The sequence below is a fragment of the Alligator sinensis genome, unplaced genomic scaffold (assembly GCF_000455745.1).
Source record: "Alligator sinensis unplaced genomic scaffold, ASM45574v1 scaffold325_1, whole genome shotgun sequence".
In the NCBI taxonomy this organism is placed as follows: domain Eukaryota; kingdom Metazoa; phylum Chordata; order Crocodylia; family Alligatoridae; genus Alligator; species Alligator sinensis.
This window is the reverse complement of record NW_005842118.1, coordinates 750,956-775,964: the sequence shown is the minus strand read 5'-3', so window position 1 is coordinate 775,964 and position 25,009 is coordinate 750,956. Positions and strand designations below refer to the sequence as shown.

General features: G+C 42.4%; 1 protein-coding gene across 1 annotated transcript in view; it reads left to right on the top strand.

Annotated features, from left to right (window-relative positions):
* The window catches only part of CTNNA3 (catenin alpha 3), a 1,539,787-nt gene that overhangs the window by 1,322,144 nt on the left and 192,634 nt on the right, over nucleotides 1-25,009 (top strand). The window contains 1 exon segment of the mRNA XM_025205567.1: nucleotides 16,113-16,205. Coding sequence (XP_025061352.1) covers nucleotides 16,113-16,205 — 93 coding nt within the window.

Below are 25,009 nucleotides of genomic sequence, written 5' to 3'. Positions count from 1 at the left end.
TGTGTGCTTTGGCACCACTGAATTATTTTCCCGCTAAATTGCAGCTTCTTTGCACGGTGGAGTTTTCTGCTGCAAAAGAGAACCCCGGTGCAAAAGAATTCCCACCACCAGTAGCTTTCTTTGCAGGGTGCGTTTCTTTGTTGCAGCACAGAGATGCTCATTGCAAAGAGTTCCCGCCATTTGTATGCTAATTCGAGCCCCATTATTGGCCAGTTCTAAATTATTCACACATGGCGGCTAGCGATTGGCTTGCTAGCCATATAAAAGGCTTGAGTGGTTTCCGGCCAAGTTGGAGGACTCCACGAACACCAGGAGGAGGAGACTTCACGTCTTGTGAAGATCTCTAAGCGCTGCAGAGCCTATTGGACCCAGCGCATTTAAAGCAGGCAACAGGGGTCTGATCAGCCTCTAGCCTCTCCCCGTCACCAAGCGCAATCCTCGACGTATCCCTCTTCCCTGTGTGCACAAGGACCCACGGAGCCTAGCAAACTTTGTGTAAGTTTATTCAGAGCTCTTTTGTATGAGTACTTTCTTCGGTTGGTGCGACGGGCTCGCGGTTTAGAGCCTCCAACCGGATGGGCTAGAAGAGTGTTCACGGGAAGGAACTCTAGTCCGCCTCTTATCTTTTCTATCTGCAACTGTAACTCAAGCAAGTTTTCCTGCCTGCACCGCGACCATCTTTGGTGTAAGTAAACAATCTTTGAATCAACCACTACGCCTCTGTGACTAATTCTAGCCCGTGCGTGCCTTGCCGCCGCACGGTCTACTCTGACCCCACGTGCCCGGGCTGCTGGCCACAGCCCGCGTGCGCAAAGACGGGTCCACATATCGCTCCCGGCTTGCACATGGCGACATGGATAGGATCGGGAGGCGACCCGCACAGGAAGTACTGAGTCCACAGTTAAATTCATATTTAATTAGTATTTTATAAGCAATGCTGAAAGATGCATATGTATAAATATGGTACCAGGTTTTACACCACTCTACTACAAAGATTGTAATGTAGCCATCTTGTGCCAGCTTATTATCTTACTACCATGTGATGGAAAATCAAATTATATTGTGGTTAGGAGTACATGCATGCTCTGAATCTGAACATTTCATTGTGCTTATAGCTATGCCCTTAGGATCTGTTCCCTCTTTTAATAGCACTGGTCCCTACAGAAGGTCCATAACAATTGCTGCTCTCTCCCATGGGCAAACATTAAGCTCTTGAATTCCAGTGCTGGAGTAATTTGGTTGTAGCCACATTATGTTATATATATATTCTACTAAGTTTGCTTGCTTTCATTTTGCTTTCTAAATCAGGGATAGACAACCTTTACCAGATGCAAGTAAACTGGAGGTGGGCAGGCAGAGAGCTGAGCACTAGGACCCATCTACAGATGGTATTTGTCTCCACTGGCAGCACAGGGAGAGTGCCTACAGCCAGAGCCCCCTACCACCATATGACTCTGAAGCACCACACCCACACACTAGATTCAATGGTTTTACAGGCTAGATCGGCCCATGAGCCATAGGTTGCCACCCCTATTCTAAACAATGTATCATAAATATGAGTTTGGACATAGTAGTATTAACTTTATAGAACTAGACAATGCTTTGAGAGGCAAGGAATCTAATACCACAAAGCACTTAAGTGTGTGCTTAAAGGCACTTTAAAAGCATTGTTTACTGGATTGGATCCTCAAATAGAGGATGCTAGGGAGGGCAGGGTAGGACAAGGGGGTAATTAGCACTTAAATGTATTTGTTGGTTGATCACAGAGGCCCAAATCCAGCTTCCCTTGAGGATGAGTAAGTAAGATTAGTGATATAAATTGCATTTTCAGACTCTTGGCCAGATTATTTATCCTATCTTTCTGTGTGGAACTTACCTGGTTCTTCTGAGCATGTGCAGTAGGATCCATTATAGTCACTTGTATTCCAACAATCCTATAGTGCTTAGGTAGGTGCAAGGAGCTGTGTAAGTTCCTTAAATGTCAGTAGCAGGAAAACTATGACTAGCAGCTGTTTGATTCAGGAGGAAACATCTTTCCTCCCACATTTTAGCCCAGCAGATCAGTGGTCATGGCACTTTCCCAGGAAATCAGAAACCAGATTGTAGGCCCTATTATTTAGAGGTGTGGCACCAGAGGGAGTGTGGCCCCGGACCTTTTTAAAGTAATTTTGGGAGCTTTTAACTCCTGGGCTGCCTGCAAGTTAACCTATGAAACCAGTTTTAAAAACTTATTATGTAGCTCAAATTTACACCACTCCATAGTAGGATAATCTCTGATCTGTGTTACCTAGTTCATGTTGCCCTAAAGTTCAGCCACTCTAGGCTACACCTTAGTGTAAATACCACACCGGCCTGCCTTCCCTGCTGGCCTGGATTGGGCCCTCTGCACTCCCTGCCCTCCCTAGCATCCAGATCCCTGCTCAGTCCCACCTGCCCTACTTCCCTGCTTACTTGTGTTGCCCATACTTTTTGTTCCCAGGGAAGGAGGCAGGGAACACTTTACTTGCCTGCCCCACTTGTGCCACCATCACTGCTCTCTGGGTTAGAAGAGCTGTAGCCTGGCAGCAGTGGCAGCTAGGCAGCCAGGTTAACCATTCCCTGCCTGCTTCCCTGGGAGAGACAGTGGGGAATCCATAAGTAAATAATGTCCTGGGGGCAGTGGGAGGCAGGCAGCAGAGAGGAACCCCAAGGGTCAGGGGGAAGACCTAGGTGTAAAGGGAACTGGGGGGCAGCGGGAAAACCTAGAATGGGAGAGGTCAGGATTCTTATCTTTCAGTCCTCCAGGCTCTTGCTGTCCTGAAGTGTGACTGCTCCAAACTCAAGCTATCACTAACACCCATAACCATTTGTGTGGGTCACAGTGTGATATGTGATGAGGCCTGCAGTGAAATGGGTATTGTTGTAGAAAGGAGTGGGATCTGGTTTTGGTGCCCTGCTCCTGTTCCAAATGTGCTTCCAAGAGGGTAAGATATGTGGCATCAGAAGAAGAACAGGCCAGAGAGAATATAGCTCATTGAGAAAGTCACTGCCCTGGAAGGGAAATTTTTCCTGGATTTGGTAGCAGAAAGTAACATTCTGTTGCCTATCTGGTTTTTTTCCTTCTTGGCTCTGGAGGGCTAACTTCAACAAGAGGGGTGGGCAGGTGCTCTTGGTAATGCCTTATCTGTGTTGGGAACTGGGAGATATAGGTGGAGATCCCTTTTGGGTGGGGAGGAGCTAGAGCCTTAATTTCCCATTCTCTGCCATTTGTCCTAACAACTAAGCTAAAATGTCATAAGCTCCTCTTCCTTCATTTTTTTGTGACATGTTTTATACACTGTTCCCTCCTGGGAACGCGTCTGAGTTATGCCACTTATGAAGCTAACTTTGTTGTGCTTATTCTCTGACTCTAAAGCATTCCTGCATCTGATTATAATTTCAACATCTTCAACAAACCCAATCAAAATGTGTTTGTTATGCATCAGGCTGTGGGACATACCTTCCTCCTATGCACAAAACAGAAGCCAAGAATGTAATTTTAAATCTCTTTGTAGAGAAGTGGATTTCCCTTTAGTTGCCTTACCACACTTTTTTTTAACAATGAATGAGTATTTGAGTAATTCTCAATTCTTAGATCAGCTGTTTGGTATCTGTGTGTATGCATGAGCGCTCATGCATGTATACGATGTTGTATTTTCTTTTAGAAAGCAAACATCAGCCTGGAGGTCAAGGGGGGAAAGTCCAATGCATAACTAATTATAATTTCAGAGATGAATATATCTTGGTCTGAGACCCTTGAATGGATGGATCTATATAGGCAGACCCTACTACTTTTGTGAAACTGTGTTGGCTTCCTTTGTGTTTCCGACAAGTGTAAGGATCCATTTGTACTGAGTGCAGCATTGGAACCCTAAGTTGAAGAAAGTTAAGGCTTCTTTCATTTGGCTAGAGCTCTTCAGATGTGTTCAGATGTATAGCTTTTTATAGTTTACCACTGTGTTTTATCTTAATGAAACAGGCTATAAAAGTATACAAAAAAGTAATTTCAAAATTCCATCAAAGAAAGATAGGATTCCTTTTTACTTATACAGTTCAGAGTAAAAAGAGTTATCCTAAAAAGTTAAATTGGTGCTCCTAAATACTTTAAAAAACATAAATGCCCTTAAATATACTTTCTTCATATATAGATATCTTAAAATAGAAGCTGCTGCTATTGCGCACTTTGACCATTTATTCTGCATAAAACTATGATTATTCACAACACTTTCATTTGTAGATTTATGTGGAAGACAGTTCATTTTCTACACAGTGCTGGCAATGAAAAGACAACATCAGCAACATATATAGCTTTCACTTCTGCTAGAATAACAGCCAGGCTAACATGGATTTTAAAAAAAATACATTTTCTTTGTTATTGAAGGCATGTTTTAGCTGTGTTACTAGATTTGAAACAAACATAAGCCCAGTGTCTCTCTCTGTACAAAGAAAAAATACACACTTTACTAGGTTAAAGCAAAAGCAGGAAGCTCTTATCTAAGCTTGAGCATTCAGAATAGAAAACTGCATTTTTGTTATTCTGGAGGTAACAACCACCCAGACAGTGAAGATGATGTTTGAGATTATTTTTAAAAAAATATACACAGGACTAAAAGAGAAAACAAGCTTTTGGTAATGGAAAGATATTGCTGTTTTCAAAATTCAGTCATATTTGGGAGTATAGATGTGTCTTGTAGGTAGTTCATGAAGAAATATAAAATAGATAAACCCACTTTAGTTTCTATAGCATTTTTCATTATAGCCATTTCTGATAAAAAAAAAATAATAATTCACTGATTTAGTTTGACACTGTAGGCATATAAATATCCTATGAAATGTTTTCAGTAAGCTTCCTGCTAGATGTGTTTCCCTGTGAGGTCAGGCCAACTCTCAGGATCTCAAAATTGCGCTGTTAGATAGGAGTGTGTGACACAATTGAACATATACAAACACACAAAGTAATTAGTTGCATACACACACATACACACACACACCTCCAACTCAGGCATGTACACATCCAAGATTACCAGCCTAGGCACATGCATACCTATCACCAGTTCAAGCACGTGCACATTACACACACCAAAAATTAGACGAAATCAGTTACCAACACCCACACACCCAATACACATACATGGATCACTCATTCATATATCATGCACACAATGATATATATATATTTTTTTTCCCACCAGTTCACACACATACCACCCACCTACATATACACTACACAGGTGAGTTCCAAACTTGGATGGTATGGTGTGCTTGGGGTACTTGGGATACCTGGGGGAAGGTTAAGGTGAGAGAGTGAAAGTGTAGGGAGTGAAAGTTGCTGGACCTGGATTACAACCAGCAGACTAGAGACAAGCTAGGCTGAGGAACTGAGGCTTGGGTTTACTTAAGGTCAAGTGGTCCCAGGGTTACTTGAGGTCACTGGTGCTGGGGTGGAAGCAAGGGAAAAAGCCCAGTGTCAAGGAGGCGACAGCCAAGTGTTACCAGATTTGCCCATTACTTTGGGGTGTGCTCATTTATTAGGGATAGTTTCTAGGGTCTTGGTGATTCTGTCAATGTGCTGCTTGTGTTACTATACGGAGCTGTATTTCTCCCTTCTGCAAGCCCTCACCCCCAGTGGAGCTATCTTGCAGGACTCAATCTCAATGGGACTGGGTTCCTCCAGTCACCAAATCAGTCATACACACAAACACACACAAATTAACGTGACACGCCTGACCTGGCCGGGCTGATCAGCATGGACAGGCTGACACCCTCATATGCCAAGAATCAGTTCATAAGAGCAACAATAAAATGCAGTCAGACACAAGCACACAGGTAAACAGAATCCCTCTGAATCCGGCTGGGTGTCCAGCTGACACCCTCATGGGCCAGCATTCAGTTCATAAGGGCACGTCTGAGTCAAACTGGGTCAATCAGCCTGTACAAGCTGATCCCCTTATGTGTTTCAAACTCAGCACGTCCCAATCTTTGGCCTCTTGATGAGCAGACCCCACAATAATTTGGGCTTCACAGGGATCTTTAGCATAGGTAAAAGAAGCGTTGCTGCAGAGCACGGGAGGAAAAAGAAGCAGAGAAGGAAAAATATATACCCAATTACTACCAGTTTGACTATAAAAGTTATTTATTGCTAAGCATATGAAATATATAAGGTACTAGTAGTAATAGATATGCAAAAGAAAAACAAACACAAACAATTACGGTACTACCCTGGTTTCACTGAGTATTTGGGGAACCTTAGCTCAAGCTTAACTGATACAGTTCAGGTTCAGAAGTTTATGCCTAGAGAGAAAAGAGAGAGAGAGAGAGCGCTGGGATCTCACCAGTCCAAGGTACTCGGGCTGCAAAGCTGACAGGCACAGTCCTTGAAGGGAGATGATCTGTTCTTCCAGCGTCCCAAGAACAACAGGGGATGGTGTCAGCACAGGAGTTTTTCTTCTTTCTTTCTCTCTTCTTTCTTCTTCTTTCTCTGAAGCGCACACACTTTTTACAGATTTTTATACCCTCAGTTCAGCTGCTTCGAAGCATCCTTAATTGTGTAAATCATTGTCTTTTCTATTGACAAGGGGTTATCTGGTTTGGAACATCTCAAGAAACTGATTGATAATCAGGAAACACTTAAGATTAGGGAGTTACCAAATACTTGGGAGCCAGCTTGAAATTCCTATGGATGGCAGATATACTGATGGGATATCTCATGGTTTCTTCAGAAACAATAGATAGCTTGCAGCATCAGGATTTTGGATTTTTACTTGTTGTGCACAAGCCTCAGCTGAGCATGACTTTTCCAGATCTTACTATAGTCTTTTAACAGACTTTTAACAGACTTCAGACAATTATTGGGGTGTTCATAACCTTTTGTGGAGAGGATTCCCACCAGTTGTCTCGGGAAAAGTATGACAACACCTGTGATTTAGGGCTCCAACGGGCTGGACGCTGTGATGAACCCTTAAACATTGTTTACAGCAGAAGTACTTGATTTACTAGTAACAACTGCGGTCATTTTTTTCATTTTTTTAAAATAACAACTTGGGTTTTAAATTAAGTGAAAATTGTTGCAGAAAATGATGTTTACTTGAAAATTTTCAAGGAAAAGAAAACTTGGGAAAGACAATAGGGTGATAACAGTAGTGTTGCAGCAAGCCAAGAAAGGTAAGTGAATAAAGCCATATGTATTTTATACAAAACCTGTATGTTTACATAAGGCCAGATTCTGATCCCATTACCCATCTTGAACAGAAGGAGTTACATTTATGTTAATGGAAACATTTGTGGAGTGAAGGACTGAATGAAAGTTTCAAAATCTGGTCTTAAAGCAAGGGTTCAGAATAGAGCAAGTAATAGTTTGGAATTGCCTCTTTAAATCTGTAAGTCTGTAAAGTAGAATGTATCAGATTCTGATTTGAATAAACCTGGAGGAACTTTTCATTGCAGTGGAGTTGCTCCACTGTGACGGTAGGAATCTGTCTTAAGTGACCCTTTGTGGTGTGTCTATAGACAGCACTCTGAAGTTATCAGAGCTAGACCTTCCAATGGTAATTCTGGATCCAGATTCAGTATAACCATTTTAAAACACTACTGCACTTGGGTTAAGAATTCCTGTTGCTCTGCAGAGCTAATTGGTCTAAATACAGTGCCATATGAACACCACTATATGGCTGCTTGTTTCAGAGTCAGCTCTCATAACTGTGGCATTACATTAAGCCATACACATCCCAAAGAGCTACTCAAGGCACCTCTGCATGGTGCTGCTTTGCACCATAAAGAAGTATCCCTAATACTCTGTTTCACTTTAACATTTTGTACCATTATTTCTTCCAAGTTAATACATGCCAGTCTCTAAACCCAATGACATGCAAAGAAAGGAAGTGGCTGTTCTTATAGCCAGCTGCCTCTGACACCCTAATCCAAATGACTAAGTATATCTGGAACAGATGGGCTAGGGACAGAAATTACACATAAACAGTATAAGTAATTGGAAGCTGGTTCAAATCTGTAACACACAGAGCCAGGTACAAATATTACACTTTTACCAGTCTAAGTGATCAGAAAATGGTCTGTACTTAGAACAGATGTTTGGCATGCATAGACTGTTTAAAAATGGTGGAACCCAGTATAAGATTTGCCCCTCCCATCAAAGGGTGAATATGTATTCTATTTGCTACCGATCTAAACTACAACATTTATAGAAAACTGCATAACTTACTTCAATTCCACCTTGGGCTTTTAGAATGTCTGTATTTAGTCATAGATTTCATAGATTTCATAGACATTAGGGCTGGAAGGGATCTCTCAAGATCATTGGGTCCAGCCCCCTGCCCAAGGGGCAGGAAGTTAGCTGGGGTCAGATCACCCCAGCAAGATAAGTATCCAAGCCATGATGGCCTTGAACACAAGTCTTCAGACTCCTACTCCTGTGTTCCTCAATAAACCATAATAAAACTTAAAATGAATTTAAAGCTAGATACTAGACTGACATGCCTTCTTTCACTCACAGAATTGTGCCAATTTGTCTGTTTATACAAGAGGCAAATTTAAGGTAACATTTGACTTGAGATTTACCACTGGCTTTGAATTTACTTTGGTATATATTGAGGTTCTTTATTACAGCTCTTATTTTTTTAATGAAGTTTGATGAGTAAGACTTTAGAGAAACGTGCTAGAAGAAGCTGTGGACAATTGATTGTTAGGAAACCTTTTTATATTAAATGTATTTGTGGATAATATAGTTAAAAAGCAGCCAAACACTGTTTTTCATGCTTACATTATAAAAACAAACAAAGCAGCATTTAGCCATTTTTTTTAAATTTATGCAAAGGTCTGAATGCTGAACTTGGCCATCACTTTTATTCTTTATTATATTCAAGTTTCTACTTGTAAATCCGATGTACAGGTTATGTCATCACAAGAGTGCCTTTCACTTAACAGATGAAAATCCAAAGGCAGTTCATGCTGGAAGTCATCATATGAGATATGACTGACTGATTTATTGCAGCTTTGAGCGTAATGTTAGCAAGGTATAAAATGCATCCATGCTAGACTCGACTATAAATATGATAATAATTTATATCCTTTAGGTTTGATAAAAAGTCTCGTGAGGAAAAACTGTGAAAATGCAATGTTAGTGTCATTCCACTGAAACATATTACTTTTGCAACATTTTACCAGTAATAATATAATTATAGTCTTAAATACATGTGGGCATTTTAGTTGTTGTATTGATGTAATAAATAAGCAATGTACACAGACAAGACAAACTATCACCATTTAGAAGTCTCTTAGACATATAGGGCACAGGACTGGAAGGAACCTCCTGAGTTCATTTGTGTATCATCACATCCAGTCTCTTGATATCATAATTACTGCATAAAAAGTATTTTCTGCCCTTCTGTGCCCAACCTGGAAGTAAGGTGGCAAAGCAATGATGAGGCCCTAACTCATCTTCTTTTCTCTGTGGCCATTCTTGAGCATACTGGAGGCAGAGATCTTGTGAGTAGTGACAGGGAGCATCCTCCCTGCCTCCCCTCAGTGTGGCTCCATCACTCATTTTTGGTTTTGGCATGTGCAGACCCAGAGTAGTTAGGCTGGGCAGTGTTTGAGCAATGTGCCCTCAAGAGCAGCAGGCAACTGATAATAGTATAGCCGCAGTCATCATGTCATAGGTTAATACATTCATGTCTTCTGCCTTTATTGTTTACAATGAATGAACCTCCAACTTATACCAAAAATTCTTATTAGTTCTTAGATATATTGCTTTATAGAGTTGAATTGAATCCCATTTCTGTTATTACAGCCTTCAACATTTTTCAGTTTTTTCCTGTATGAAATTCCAATTTTCCTTAATATTGATGCTACTTCCCAAGTTTGTATCATTAGTGAATTCCTTTACCCTATTAATGCAAATATTAAATATTGGTAATAAATGAAGATGAGAACATAGTACAACAGAACTGTACAATAAAATATAAACCAATAGATATAAATAATCTATTGTCCTGAAACTCTTTAAAACACTTGGATTTCTAAGCACCAGAAAGCAAATATGATATTACAGTTGGTTGATTAATATGTTATTTTCAGAAACTTAGCAGTCTCTGTTTGACTACAACAGTGTAACACCAATTTATTTTAAAATATTTATTCAAAAAATAACAAATTAAGGAAACAAGTATGCTATTATCTGTTCCACAAACTTGATTCACTGAAAAAAGTAAGAAGCCTTAAATTGGAAATGTCTTTGCAGATACATCATGGATACTGTATAATACTTACAGCTGATCTAGCAACCTAACACACACACACACACACACACACACACACACACACACACACAACCCCAAACAAAAAAGAAATAAAGTAAAAAAAGCAATGGTTGAACTCTTACATGAGTCCTTTCTTATGCGCAGTTCTAGATAGGGAAGCCCCCATTTGAAATCCTGCCACTTGACTAAGCAAGGATTCTCTCTATCCTAACATAACTGGAATTTAAGGACATAAATCAGAACTGAATACAATAAACTGTAATTTATGGCACACCTTCCAAAAAGATTAGTTCCCACTGACATAGGGCTTACTGTAGCATTACAGTCCTCTTGTGGCAACTTCAGACATTTTATATTTTATTTTGATTCTTTATTGGAATAAAAACAAAACCTTTTGCGCATTTTCACAATGTGCATGTTTGGATCAACTTTTCAGCTTTTTATTTCAGAAAGGGAATGTTTTTTCACATCTATATGGGAAGTGAGGGCGATCAGTAAATAATATAGAACTTAAAACATGAACTTAAGATGTGGGAGAAGCAGATTCACTATTCATATCACTGCACCCCAGTCTGATTCAGAGAAAAGTTTTCCATCACGTTACTTTGAACAAGGATTTGAACATGCATCCTGCACAGCCCAGTTCAAACTAGTCAGCCATAGACTACTCAGTCAATTTCTCTTGCCTTCCCACTAGGAAAAATTCCTTAATACTGATATGCCTCCACAAAACATTAAGAATTTAGCAAGACAGCATATTTCAGAGAAACATTGTCAAAAAATTTTGCTCTAGGCGAATTTGCTGCTTGAGTTTTGAATGGGGAATTGATTCTGTCAGGCATTACTTTTGCTTTCTTTATTCAGATAGACTAGGAAAAAATGTTCAGTTGCATCTCCCAAATGAAGGCTGATCATATTTATTGGGGGGGGAGACTGGTGCTTGGGCTCAAGCCATAGTTTCACTTTCACTCTCGACTTGTATCCAGGGTTCCTAAAACAGACTGAAAAATGGGGAAGTTGAGCTATTATACCATTAGAAAGAGAAGAATCTTCCTGTCCCTTTTAAATGACTACAGTGTCTTCTGTTTCTAGTCCTGGTAGGTTCCCACATACTTAATGGATCTGAATATTAACCGTTAATGGATAAAAAAGCCATTTCAGATTGTATTTCAGAACTGTCTTGAATAGGTGTTATTTTCCTCTTCCCTTCACTCTGCAGAGCTTGCACTGTTAGGTTTGTGATATTACAACACCTTGGTTTTGCAGGAAGAGAGAGAAGAAAAATAGTGCCAATAAAATTTTTTAAATCTCTCTCTCAAACACTTGTGAAATAGTCTTTCTGTAAATTATATGGAAAATGTGATGGGATAGGGGTGTTATAAAGTTTTTATTGAAACTCATTTGAGATGACCTGGATAGCTCACTTGTGAATGTGATCATCCTCAATACATGCCAAGAAAATCTTTCTTCTATCCAATCCTATAATGCATTCTGTAAGCATCGCATATTTTTCAGGAAAAAAATAGTGTTTGAAGATGTTTGAGTTTCAAACATTTTAATGGTGCTTTTTTGTTTCCTTCTCTTACAAAGCTGTGATGTCTTAATCCCACGAGTCCAATTATATAGCTCTTACAGGGATAGAAAATAATTCATGTTTATAAAATCTTAATATTACTTACCAAGTGTTTCTGTTCACAATAATTAGTGAATTTCAGATCCAGTACCTCATGTTCTGTCAACTATGAGAAGAAATTAAAGTTTCATAACTTTAGAATGGGGGAAATTATTACCAGTATTAAACATATCACTGAATCAAGAATGACTATGGCTCATTTTGGGGCTCAGTTACTGTAATTTTGTGAAGTGAAGTGAAAGTTTGCTTTTCATACCCTTTTAGTTCTTAACTTCCCTGCAGAGACTGCCTACAAGGGACTCAATTAATGGTTATTTTGCATGGGAGGGGAGAGGTGTAAAATTCACTATCCTTGAGAAGATCAACATAAATTCCTGAGGCACTGTATTTACACCCTATTTTGAAGGCATAAATGGGAAATTGGGGTGTATAGACATTGTAGTCAGGGCCCTCCCTATGGTATGGTGAATTGGGATGACCACCCTGGACCCTGCACTTTGAGGGGCCCTGCACTTTGACACCATGGCAAGGAAAGTCAGAAACCTGGAGAGGAGCCAGCTGTTGGGGCTGGACCCACGTGGTCCCCCACAGACCCCCTACTCCAGAGCCCCCCACAGGGCACAGAAGACACTGACCCAGCCTCTGGGAGGGGCTGGCAGTGCCCTGTGGGATGAGCTGGCACCAGGAGTGCCCCACTCTCAATTCTGAGGGTTGAGGCAGAGGTGTTGCCTAGCGCCTGCCCTGCAGCACAGCTGGGCCTGATGAGGCTACTGGGCACTTTGGCTTGGATCAGTTCAGGGCCCCCCCACACCAGAACAACACCAACCCTTCCCAGCCTGTCCAGCGAGGCCGTCACCTCAGCTGCCCCACCCTGCAGGCAGCCCCCAGGGCAGGCTCCGCCAGCAGCAGCACCCTCAGTGCCAGCACCAGAAACAGAGATGCCACTTCCATTCTGCTCTGCATCCCACACTGCCCAGCTCTCCCAGCCCTGGCCCCACAGTCAGTGAGCACCGAGGCCCTCTCAGGCCTTCATAGGGGATTTCAGAATGTAAGCAGCGCAACACTGATCATGAGCGGTGAGGGTTTTTTGGTTTTTGTTTTATTATATGAACTTCTTTTTAATTATATAAAAATGTTAAAGGGGCTCCACTCAGGCTGATTTTCCCTGGGTCCCACACTCCCTTACAATCATTCATGCTTGCACTAACTCTACACAGATATAAATTTGACCTACTGAGATATTTTCTGATCGGCATCAATGTATACTTGTGAATTCTTTGAATTAATTAATGTAGCATCATTACTGTACTGTACCCTAGGTATAATATATACACTAACACATATTTGCTGAGTCTGTCACAAAGATCAAATGGTGATCCTTCAAAAACCAAAGGTGTGTTACCTTGCCACTTCTATTATCCGAAAGAAATTGTTAAGAATTTAGCTTTGAAAATTAATGAAGCACTTTCAGTTTTTCTTATAGTCTCTTCTATTTGGGTATCTGAAAAAAACCCTTCTACTTTAAGGATGCTCTCAAACCTTAGGATATATGCAAAGAATGGCAATATTTCTTTCTGATTGAAACTGTAGAGTTCAGTCCAGTAATACTAGTAGACCTATCACTTTTTGTTCATTGTCCCAGCATCTGTTTTAAATGTGAATGGGAGTCTCTTCCATTTTCATGTCCTTGTGACAAATTGTTTAGCAGAATTTCAGATTTGTTGGAATCTGAAAGGCTATCAATCATGGCTATCAATCATTCGGCAGTGTCAAATCTCTGAATCAAAGGCACTGTTTTTTTCCCTTTTTTTCCTATGGTTTTGACTTCCAAATAACATGCCAACCCAGGTCCAGAAATGGAAAAGCAGATGCCCCATCCTTAAAAGACATATTTATTAGGGTTGTGCAAAGCTTCAGGTGCTGATTCAATTTGGGGGAGATTCAGCCGATTTGGCCACACCCCCCCATCCCCTGCCCACTCTCCCAGCCCTGTCAATGGCTGCCTCACCCAGCCCCAGTGTCCCTGCTTTAAAAAAAAAAAAATCCCTGCACTCACTGGTTGCTGCAGCAGTCATAGGAACTTCTGGGGGCCTGTGGCAGAACCCCACCATGCAGTGCAGGGCAGTGGGGGGCAGCAGAGATTGCCCCCTCACTACCTAAGAGCCGGAATGCTGGGGCCAGACAGGGCAGCGATTGATGAGGCTGTAAGAGCGGGTGGGGATGGGACCTGTTTGATTCAGAGATTCAGCCAATTCGGCAGTGTCAAATCTCTGAATCAGATTTGGCTGAATCGATTTGGGACAGTGATTTGAATCACCAAACTGAATCACTGTCCACTGAATCAGCCAAATCCAAATCTGAAGCAAATACGAGCCACTTTTCACAGGCCTAATATTTGTGCTGTATGAGCCTGAACAATTAACAGTTTAGGGTTCAAGGCCTTACTCTTACTGTTCTTACTGAGTGGCTTTGGGTAAGTCACTTAGGCTAAGATTCTCAAAGTATTTAAGGCCCCTGCAACATGTTACACTTAAGATATGATTAACCAGTTAATGATGTCTTAAGTTGTAACCCAACCACAGGTTAAAGACATTAATGGCATCATAAAACAAGGTATAAACCAAAAAGTTATTCCACAAAAAATGTGGAATAACTTTGTGGCTGGTTCCTTTCCCAACATTAATTGAACATGTGGCCAGGTGTGCCCCTGTGCTTGGGATCCCCATCAGTTGATGGAGCTCCCAACCATGAGGGTGTACCTCATGCTTCCAAGGTTGGGAGCCCATAGCTGATGGGGTCCTAGGCATGGGGGAGCATGGTGCACTCCTACAACTGAGAGACCCTTCAGCTATGGGCTTCCAACCCCAAGGTCATATGATGCACTCCTGCACTTAGGAGCCCAGATCAGCTGACAGGGCTCACAACCATAGGACCTTACCACTTGATGGTGCAGGGGGAGTCTGGGATCATGATCCTGGACTTCTCCTGTCCTGGCAATAAGGCATGGTGATATCTGATACTCAATCCTACAATCATTCCTCCTGCCATGCATGTGCATGTGTGGCATAGCAGGAAATATGATTTTGTGGATCATGCATCAGATCCCACCTCGCCTTTATATGCATGTCTGGCAGAAGTATTAACATCTCACTCTCGTTTTATCCTTGCTGTGTATCATTTTTGGGGGAGTGGGGTGTTGTAAGGATAAATATTTTAAAGATTGTGAGAAGCACAGGGGAAGGGGGGGGGGGGGGGGGGGGGTTCAGCTGCTTGCAGCAAAAATGACTAGATACCTGAAAACACTTTCATGTGAAAGGCGATTACCTGAAACACTAACACATTTTTAGAGTTGATGTGAATAGGGGGAACATGCAGCTGTATACAAAATAATGAAATATATAGAAATGCCAAACTGGGATTACCTAGTTGACCTCTCTCCAAATGCAGAAGATAGGGCATATTCAGTAAGACAGAAAGGCAGCACATTCAAAACTGATAACAAGAAATATTATTTCTCCTAGTGCATAATTAACCTATGGCAGTCTTTGACATTGGATGGCACTGAGGTCCAAAGTTCAGTAGTACACTCAAAACAGTATTGGACATTTCTACACCTAATAACAACATCCAGAGTTATAGGAGACATGATCCTTTTATTAAGTAAAGGATTGAAACCCTTATGTTTCTGAGTATAAGACAACCACTAATTGATGCTACCTAGAAATAAACCTTTCAGCCAGTTATTTCATAACTATCTACTACAGGATGTCTTGCACTTTATTCTGAAGCCTCTCATGATGATCACTGTCACTGGCAGGTGACAGAGTAAATGAGCCTTTGGCCTGATCCAGGATGGCATCTCTTTTTTCCTTAATGTGGAAATGGAGGATATACATACAGAGATATTTATCTGAAGTGAAGAGAAAGTGTGAAAAATGTTTTATTACTAAAAACCATGCCTAAAATCTTATCCATCTCTGATTGCACAGAGGTTCTTTTGCTGGTAAGAATAGCACAAGACTAGAATACATATCGACACAAATAACTGCCATTCTAAAATGTAACTTGGTCCTTTAAAATGTTTTATGTTGGTTTCTTGACTGGTCATTTTAATATATATTTGATGTAAACTAATATTGTAGTTGCTAAGTATAAAAAGAATAATTTTGTTTCTCATGTTCTCCACCCAGACTCCAGAGGAATTGAAAGAAGTTTCTGACCTTGAAGAGGACCATGACATAAGGAGTCATACAAGTGTTCAAACTGAAGGCAAAACAGATAGGGTATGTATCAGACTATTATAATTAAAAAGCTATCTGAAGCTCAGAAGAAATGCTCTTGTATTGCAATTTCTGTGAAACTTTTAACAACAGTGAATCACTACAATCTTGTTTTCCTTTTAATACATTTTAAAAAACATTCATAGGTTATGAAACCAATATTAGTATATACCAGGCCTGCTCAGGCTCTGGTCCATGAGTCAAATCCAGCCTGCAGAGCCATTACATCCAACTTCCAGGGCTCTTCCACAAGTAGGAAGACTTGTCAGTAGTGAGCAATGGAAGCTCCATTGGAGCTTGGAGCTCCAATGGAATGCTCCAAGTGGGCAGCTCCAGTCTCACTTGGCCTATTGCTTGTTCAATGGGATCAGACTGGGCAACACTCCCACCCCTAATCCACATCAGATCAGCTCGCACTCTCCACTCCCCACATGCATATCCAGATTTCAGCGATTCTACCCTGCCCCACTCCACAACGCATCCAGATTAGGCCTGGGCTGCTCCTCTCTCTCCTTCCCTACTTCCTGCACACACATCTGGATTGGGGCTGCTCTGCCACACCCCATGTATCTGGATCAGGATTAGGATCAGAACGAGGACACCCCCCCACCTCCCTATGTGCCTGGGTAAGGACCACTTCACTCTGCACATCGGGACTGGGATGAGACACTTATTTCCCCACCACCTCTCATCCCACACATCTGGTTCAGATCCTCTCCATCCCATCTCCCCCACCACCATGCATCTGGATAGAAGCTGCGCTGCCTCACCCCTCCCCCAACCCCAGACAGATGGATCAAGGTTGGGCTGTGCACCCTGCTGCAGCCATATCAAGATCATTGGCTAGATTCAGCCCATGGAGGAATCTGGCAACATCCATCTGGCCCATGGGATGAAAAGCCCGAGTACCATTTCTGTATACTGAAAAGAAAAAAGAAAAACCCAATTCATTTGTATATTTATATGAAAATTCAAATTAGGCAGACAGATTCTTACATAGTCATATATTTGCAGAATTTAAACATTCATAGATTTCATAGACATTAGGGCTGGAAGGGACCTTGGAAGTTCATTGAGTCCAGCCCCTGCCCAAGGGGCAGGAAGTCAGCTGGGGTCATAGGATCCCAGCAAGATAAGCATCCAAATTTCTCTTGAAGGCATTCAATGTAGGTGCTTGAACCACCTCCGGTGCCTGGCTATTTCAAACCTTGGGGGCTTGGACAGTGAAGAAATTCTTCCTATGTCCAGTCTGAAATGGGCTTGCTGGAGTTTATAACCATTTTACCTTGTCATACCTAGGGGTGCTCTGGTGAACAATCATTCCCACAGATCCTGGTGAACACCCCTGATAAACTTATAGGTGGCCATCAGATCACCCCTGAGCCTGCACTTTTCCAGGCTAAAGAGTCCGATAGCTCTCAGTCTGTCATCATAAGGTCTGTTTTCTTGACCTCTGATCATGTGTGTGGCTCTTCTCTGAACTCTCTCAAGCTGCTCCACATCCTTTTTGAATTCAGGAGCCCAAATCTGGACGCAGTACTCCAGCTGCAGCCTCACCAAGGCCGAATACAATGGGAGAATGACGTCCTGGGATTTGCTTGAGAAGCATCTATGGATGCGAGCCAGCATTTTGCTTGCTTTACTGGATGCAGCATCACGTTGAATGCTCTTATTCATCTTGTGGTCAATCATGACCCCCAAGTCCCTTTCATCCATAGCGCTAACCAGCGTAGCACTGCCAAGCCTATAAGGATGCTGCAGGTTTTTCCTCCCAAGGTGGAGAGCCTTGCATTTTTTGGTGTTGAACACCAACAGGTTCTCATGTGCCCATTTCCTGAGCCTGTCAAGGTCAGCCTGGATCACCCTCCCGTCCTCAAGTGTGGATGCTTTACCCCAGATTTTGGTGTCATCAACGAAATTGACCAGTCCGCTTCTGACTCCAATGTCCACATCATTAATGAAGATGTTGAACAATATAGGTCCAAGGACAGAGCCTTGGGGGACCCCACTGGTCACAGGGCACCATGACAATTGACTTCCATCAATCACCACACTATGGGTCCAACCATGGAACCAATTCCCCAGCCAGCAGATCGTGGTGGACCCAAGGCCACAGTTGGCCAGTTTTGCCAAGAGGTGATCATGGGATTCCAGATTGAAGGCTTTTTTGAAGTCAAGATATATGACGTTAATCTCCTCTCCCTTGTCCAGGTGATAGGTCACCTGATCAGAAAAGGAGAAAAGATTGGTCAAGCAAGACCTACCCACGACAACTCATGCTGGCTATCCCTCAGGATGTTGGCGTCATCCAGTCTGTTGAGAATAGCATCTTTAATAATCTTTTCTGAGACCTTTCCCGGGATAGAGGTCAGGCTGAAGGGCCTGTAGTTTGATGGATCCACTTTCCTCCATTTCTTGAAGGTAGGCACCCCATTGGCCTCCTTGCTATCTTCAGGCACTTCACCACAGTGCCAGGAGTTCTCAAAGATCCATGCCATCAGCTGGGCTATGATGCTAGCCAGCTCCTTGAGTACCCTGGGGTGTTAATTCTCAGGGCTGGCTGACTTGAAGGTGTCCAGCCTCTCAAGGTGTTCCTTCATGAGGTCAGCATTGATGGAGGGCAGGGAATCTCCCTCACCCAGGGCTCCCTCACCTAGGCCCCCCTATCTCATAATGGGAAGGGGTGTCCCGTGGGACTGATGAAAGACCAATGCAAAGTATCCATTTAATAGGTTGGCTTTTTCCTGGGCGTTGGTTGTCAGTTGAGCCATCTGGTTTAGCAGGGGTCCAACATTGGCCTTGCTTTTCCTCTGGCTCCCCACATATCTAAAAAAGGACTTTTTATTGTCCTTGATACTTGTAGCTAGTTGGAGTTCCGTCACATCCTTGGCTTTCCTGGTTCACTCCCTACAGGACTGGACCAGTGCGGAATATTCCTCCTTGGAGGTGGACCCTATTCTGCATCCTTTGTAGGCCTTTCTTTTTAGCTGAAGGAGGTCCACTAGTTCCTTGGAGAGCCAAGGGGGCTGCTGTGCCCTTTTGCTGCCTTGGCTCCAAGAAGGCATTAGCTTGTGCATTGAGGATCACTCCCCTGAGGAGCAACCACTTCCTGAGCTCCCCTCCCCTTGGGGTCATGGTTCCTTAGGGTCTCACCGACAAGCCTCCTGAGCTTGTCAAAGTCATTTTAGTTAGTAAACTTACTAACACCCTAGTTTAACAGCCTAGGGCCTCCAACAGCATACTTATTTGCCTGTACACTAATGCCAGCAGTTTGGGGAATAAACATGAGGAGCTGGTCCTTCTGCTAAACAGAAATGACTATGATCTCATGGGGATAATGGAGACCAGGTGGGACTCCTATGACTGGACTATGGGTATAAATGGCTATAACCTGTACAGGTGAGATAGTACTGAAAAAAGGAGCGGGGGTGTAGCTCTCTATGTAAAGGAGAGCTATACATCCCTAACAAGCTGATATTGGCACCCAAGGAGGATGACTGGAGACTAGGCCTGTGCAAATAGGGAAGTATTTGATTTGGATTCAGATTTGGCTGATTTGGAGTACAGAGATTCAATTTGGAGATTTGGATCACTTTCCCAAATGAATTCAGCCAAGTTGACTTTGGAAGATTTGGTACCAATTCAGAGAGATTCAGAAATTCGGCTATAGATTATAATGGGGAATCACTGAAATACCTATACCTTTGTCATTTTTAGCTGATTTTGATAAAAATTGCAAGGACCATAGCCACTTCTGAGGGCATGAGGCCTGCCAAGTTTCAAGGAGATAGGTGCTGGGGTTTTGGGGAAACTGCACCTCAGGCTGCTGACAAGCAAAACTCATGAAATGAGTGACACTGTGTGTGTGTTAAGGTGCTCCCTCACTGGCGATGCGTCCCCTACATGACATGGTAGTATGCTCCAATGAGGCCTCCAATGAACCAGACTTATTAACAGCACTTCATTAGCCTCCTAGGTACAGAAACTCATGGACTCAATATAGACATTAGATTTATGACATACTGCAACCTGCCAGACATCTGACTCCCCAGGTACCTTTGCACTTTTACCTGCTCTGCTAACTTCCCCTTCCCCTGCAACCCCAACCTATCCCTCACCCCCTGACACCTCCATTTTCATTTTCACTGACTGGGTTTCTTGCTTGCATTGCATGCCAGTCTCTGGCTTCTTTACTATTCCTTCCATCCAGGAACATCACACATGAACACACCAATTGCTGGTTCTTCCTCAGCCTGACGAAGGGTTTTTAACCCCGCTGCACCTTAACACACATGTGACACAAGTTTATGCCCTGAAAAGGGTCTGCCATCCCTGTTGTTTTAATCCAAATCTGCCTTAACACACACACAACATGAGTTTTTCTTTCAAGACTTTGAGGTGCAGTTTCCAAGAACACCCTGCATCTATCTCCTTGAAACTTGTCAGGCTTCATGCTCTCATAAGAAGTTACTATTCCTGCAATGTTTATCCAAATCAGTTAAAAATGACAAATTTATAGGTATTTCAGTGATTCCCATTATAGTCTACAGCTGAATCTCCGAATATCTCCGAATCAGCGCTGAATCTTCAGAGTCCACTTCAGACAAATTGATTTGGGACAGTGATCCAAATCTCCAAATTGAATCACTGTCCTCTGAATTGGCTGAATCCAAATTGAATATTTCCCTATTCACACAGGCCTAATAACTATATATAATCTGATCTCTTCTTCTTCTGTAACTCTCTGACTTCTGTGCTGTGTTAATCTGAATCTCTATCTGACTTCTTCTGTGTTGTCTTTAGTCTGTATGTAACTAATTATAACTAATAATATTAATAACTATATATAATCTTTTCCTATGAATGTCTGACTTCTTCTATACTGTAATAATATCTGACTTCTGTGACATATGTGTGTGAGTGTGTGTAATGTATGTGCTTCCCTGCACAATGACGGACCGCACTGCCAGGGAAAAGAGATATTTCTTTTTAAAGTATTGGAGCCCCCCCCCCCCCCGAGAACAAATATAAATTGAAGAAAAAAAATGGATTGGATAGGGATAAGTAGAGGGATTCTAGTTAGTAAGCTATATCAAATCCTTTCCAAGAACAAAAAGTAACAGGAGACTGACTAGGTAGGAAGCCAAGCCCATCCAGTACTGTTCAGATGCTGTTGCTGAGGCAGAAACAGCTCACAAAAGGCACAGAAAGCCTGAAGACAAAGGCTTATATGCTATTTCTACATCCCTCCCCCAGATCACTGTCATTGGAAGGGATTCAGGGATAGGTCACAGTCACTGGCCAGCTCGAGATGTCAGTCTTCCCCACCCCCCGCTCACCGTCCCTTTTCTTAGTTTCTGTTCCCCTGAAAGACTGCCTTCCAAATCTCTGAATCTTTTCTGAATTGATTTGGAGCCTCTGAATCCATTTGGAGGTTTTTTGTTTTCCCCTCGATTTGATTTGGCTTTGATGAGTCAGCCTCCAAATCGAGCCAAGTCTTCTCCAAGTCAAATCACAGACCAAAGCTTTACACACCCCTACTGAAGACTCTCTGGGTTAGAATATGAGGGGAACATAGTGAAGGGGATACAATGGTAGGAGTCGACTACAGACTTCCAAACCAGAAACAAGAGCTTTACCATTAATTCATCAAGGAACTGGTCGAGGCTGCATGCTCTCAGTGCATGGTTGTCACGGGAGGTTTTAATTATCTAGACATCTCATGGGAAGAGCACTCAGCCAAATCCAATCAGTTTCAAAGCTTCCACACATGCGTGGATGAGCTCTACCTGTCTCAAGAAGTTTATGGGCCAACAGGAGGTAAGGTGCTGCTGGATCTCTTACTAGCCAAAGGGGATGATCTAGTCAGTTACCTAATAACTGAAGGGAAACTGGGAGACAGTGAGCATGAGTTGATCACTTTCACTATTCATTGCAAACCTGGCATGTCAGTCAGAAATTCAGTAGTCCTCAACTTTAGGAAAGCCGACTTTCATAAGCTCAGGCGGCTTGTTGTCATGGCCCTGAGAGGCCATGATTTGACAGGGAGGGGAGTTCATGATGAGTGCTTAAGGAAGCAATCCTAGAAGCACAAGGGAAGTCCATCCCAACCTGTAGGAAAGGTGGTAAAGGGGCTCAGCAACCACATTGGGTCAACAGGAAACTCATGGACCTCCTACATTTAAAAAGAGAGGCTCATAAAGGATGGAAGACAGGAAACACTACTAAAAAGGAGTATTGTGCACTGGTCCACACCAGTAGGGAGTGAACTAGGAAAAGCCAAGGCTGTGACTGAACTCAGACTGGCTACACAAATCAAGGACAATAAAAAGTCCTTCTTCGGATACATGGGGAGTCAGAGAAAAAAAACGGGCAACATTGGCCCCCTACTAAACCAGTTGGGGCAGCTGACAACCAACACCTAGAAAAAGGTAATCTACTTAATGATTACTTTGCATTGGTTTTTCACCAGCCCAAAGGGATCACCCTGCCTAACATGATGCGGATGACCAAGGTGACGGTGAATATACACCCATAATTGGCATAGAACTTTTGAGGGAGCACCATGAGGGGCTGGATACCCACAAAACAGATTGTCTGGATAGGTTGAACCCAAGAGTGCTAAAGGAACTGGCAGACATCATAGTGGGCCCAAGGCAAGGATATTTGAGAACTCATGGTGCTCAGACGAAGTACCTGAAGACAGGAAGAGGGCCAATGTGGTGCCTATCTTCAAGAAAGGAAGAAACAAAGATTGGGGAAACTACAGGCTAATCAGTTTGACCCTGGAAAGATCTTGGAAAAAATTATTAAAGAAACCATTCTCAACAGGCTAACAGAAGGCAACGTTCTGAGCAATAGCCAGCATGACTTTGTTGTGGGTATGTCTTACCTGACTAATCTAATTTCCTTCTATGACCAGGTGACATATCACCTGGACAAAGGGTGTAGCAAAACCCCCAATTTTTCCTTTTTTTATATTTATACTAAAAATTTAAATTAGGTAGCCTATAAGTACATAAGGGGTGTGCATCCAAATCTGGGGGAATGTCTGCTCACTAGAGCACCCCAAGGGATCACAAGGTTAAATGGTTACAAACTCCTCCAAGACCATTTTAGGCTTGAAACAAGGCAAAATGTCTTTGCTGTCTGAGACTGCAAGGCCTGGAATAGACTCCCTCCAGAGGTGGTGAAAGCACTCTGGACACTTTTAAGAAACATTTGGATGCTTAACTTGCTGGGATCCTTTGCTCCTAGCTGACATCCTGCCCTTTGGAAAGGGGGCTGGACCCGATGATTTCACGAGGTCCATTCCAACTCTAATGTCTATGAAATCTATGAAATCTATGTTTTTCTTAACCACGTTAATTTAATCCTATAATTTGGCATTCATTTTACAGTTGTGCTCATGGCTTGCAGTGCGTTGATATCCAAAAAGGACTTCCACATATGCAAGCACAGTACTTCCAGAAAAACAGCAACTTTGATTTGAGGTGTAGCTGCTCAAATGTATATGTAATGAGATTCATTTCTGAGGAAGGGGCTGAGTAGGCCAGAGCCCACAGCAAGTTGATTTTGAGGTAGGAGATTCTGCCAATTTTTTTTTAATTTGCTTTAATGTCTGGTCACTATTTGGCAGGCACAACATTCTGTAGATTTTTGAAGAAGAGTTGTTTTGGTTAAAAATAAACATTATGTTCATCTAGTTATAAATAACTATGTGGGCATTGATGTAGAAATGGGCACTTACATTGTCCACTATAGTCTAGTTTCTTGTTTGGTGTGTGCATCTGTGTGGAAGTACAAAACCCTACTATATAGTTAGATTACTGGGATAAAATCTTTTGGAAAAAAAACTGCATCTGACTTGCCTGCTTATACCATCATTTATTGATGAGACTAGTACCTTACACTTCACTATATTAATAGGTAGTATTTATTGTTTGCATTTAGGCTATTCCTTTAGGAACCTGAAAACATTTAGGAACAACAAAAGGCTTCTGAGTATAAAATTGACCTTTTTTTTTTTTGGCAATAACATTGACTTTATGTTTCCATTTGACGATGTTTCCTCAAAGTCATTCTATATGTGAAACTTTCTGAAAGGGAAGCCCCTGAGGGACCATTAACTTTGTTACTTTCTTGAACACTGCCTAGCATAATGGAGCCCTGCTACATAACTGATCATGGTGCTGCCACACAAAAGAAATAAATATAAAAACAGCTGTTTGAGTAAAAATCATGACAATTTCTAAAATCATGATAATTCCTATTAATAGTTTCATAATTGGTAGGGTTGGAAGGGACCTGAGCAGATCATCAAGTCCAACCCCCTGCCATGGTAGGAAAAAGTACTGGGGTCAAGTGACCCCAGCAAGGTATTCATCTAGCCTTATCTTAAAGACCTCCAGGGTAGGAGCCAGCACCACTTCGCTTGGAAGTTGGTTCCAGATCCTAGCCACCCTGACTGTGAAGTAGCGCCTCCTGATGTCTAGTCTGAATATTCCTTCTTCCAGCTTGTGACCGTTATTACTAGTCACTCCTGGTAGTGCTCGGGGGAACAGGGACTCCCCCAATGTCTGCTGGTCCCCTCTGACTAGTTTGTAACAGGCCAGTAGATCCCCCCTCAACCTTCTCTTGTGGAGGCTGAACAGGTTCAGGTCCCTTAGCCTCTCCTCATAGGGCCTGCCCTGCTGACCCCTGACCATGTGGGTGGCCCTCCTCTGGACCATCTCCATGACGTCCACATCCCTCCTGAAGTGCGGCACCCAGAACTGGACGCAGTACTCCAACTGCGGCCTGACCAG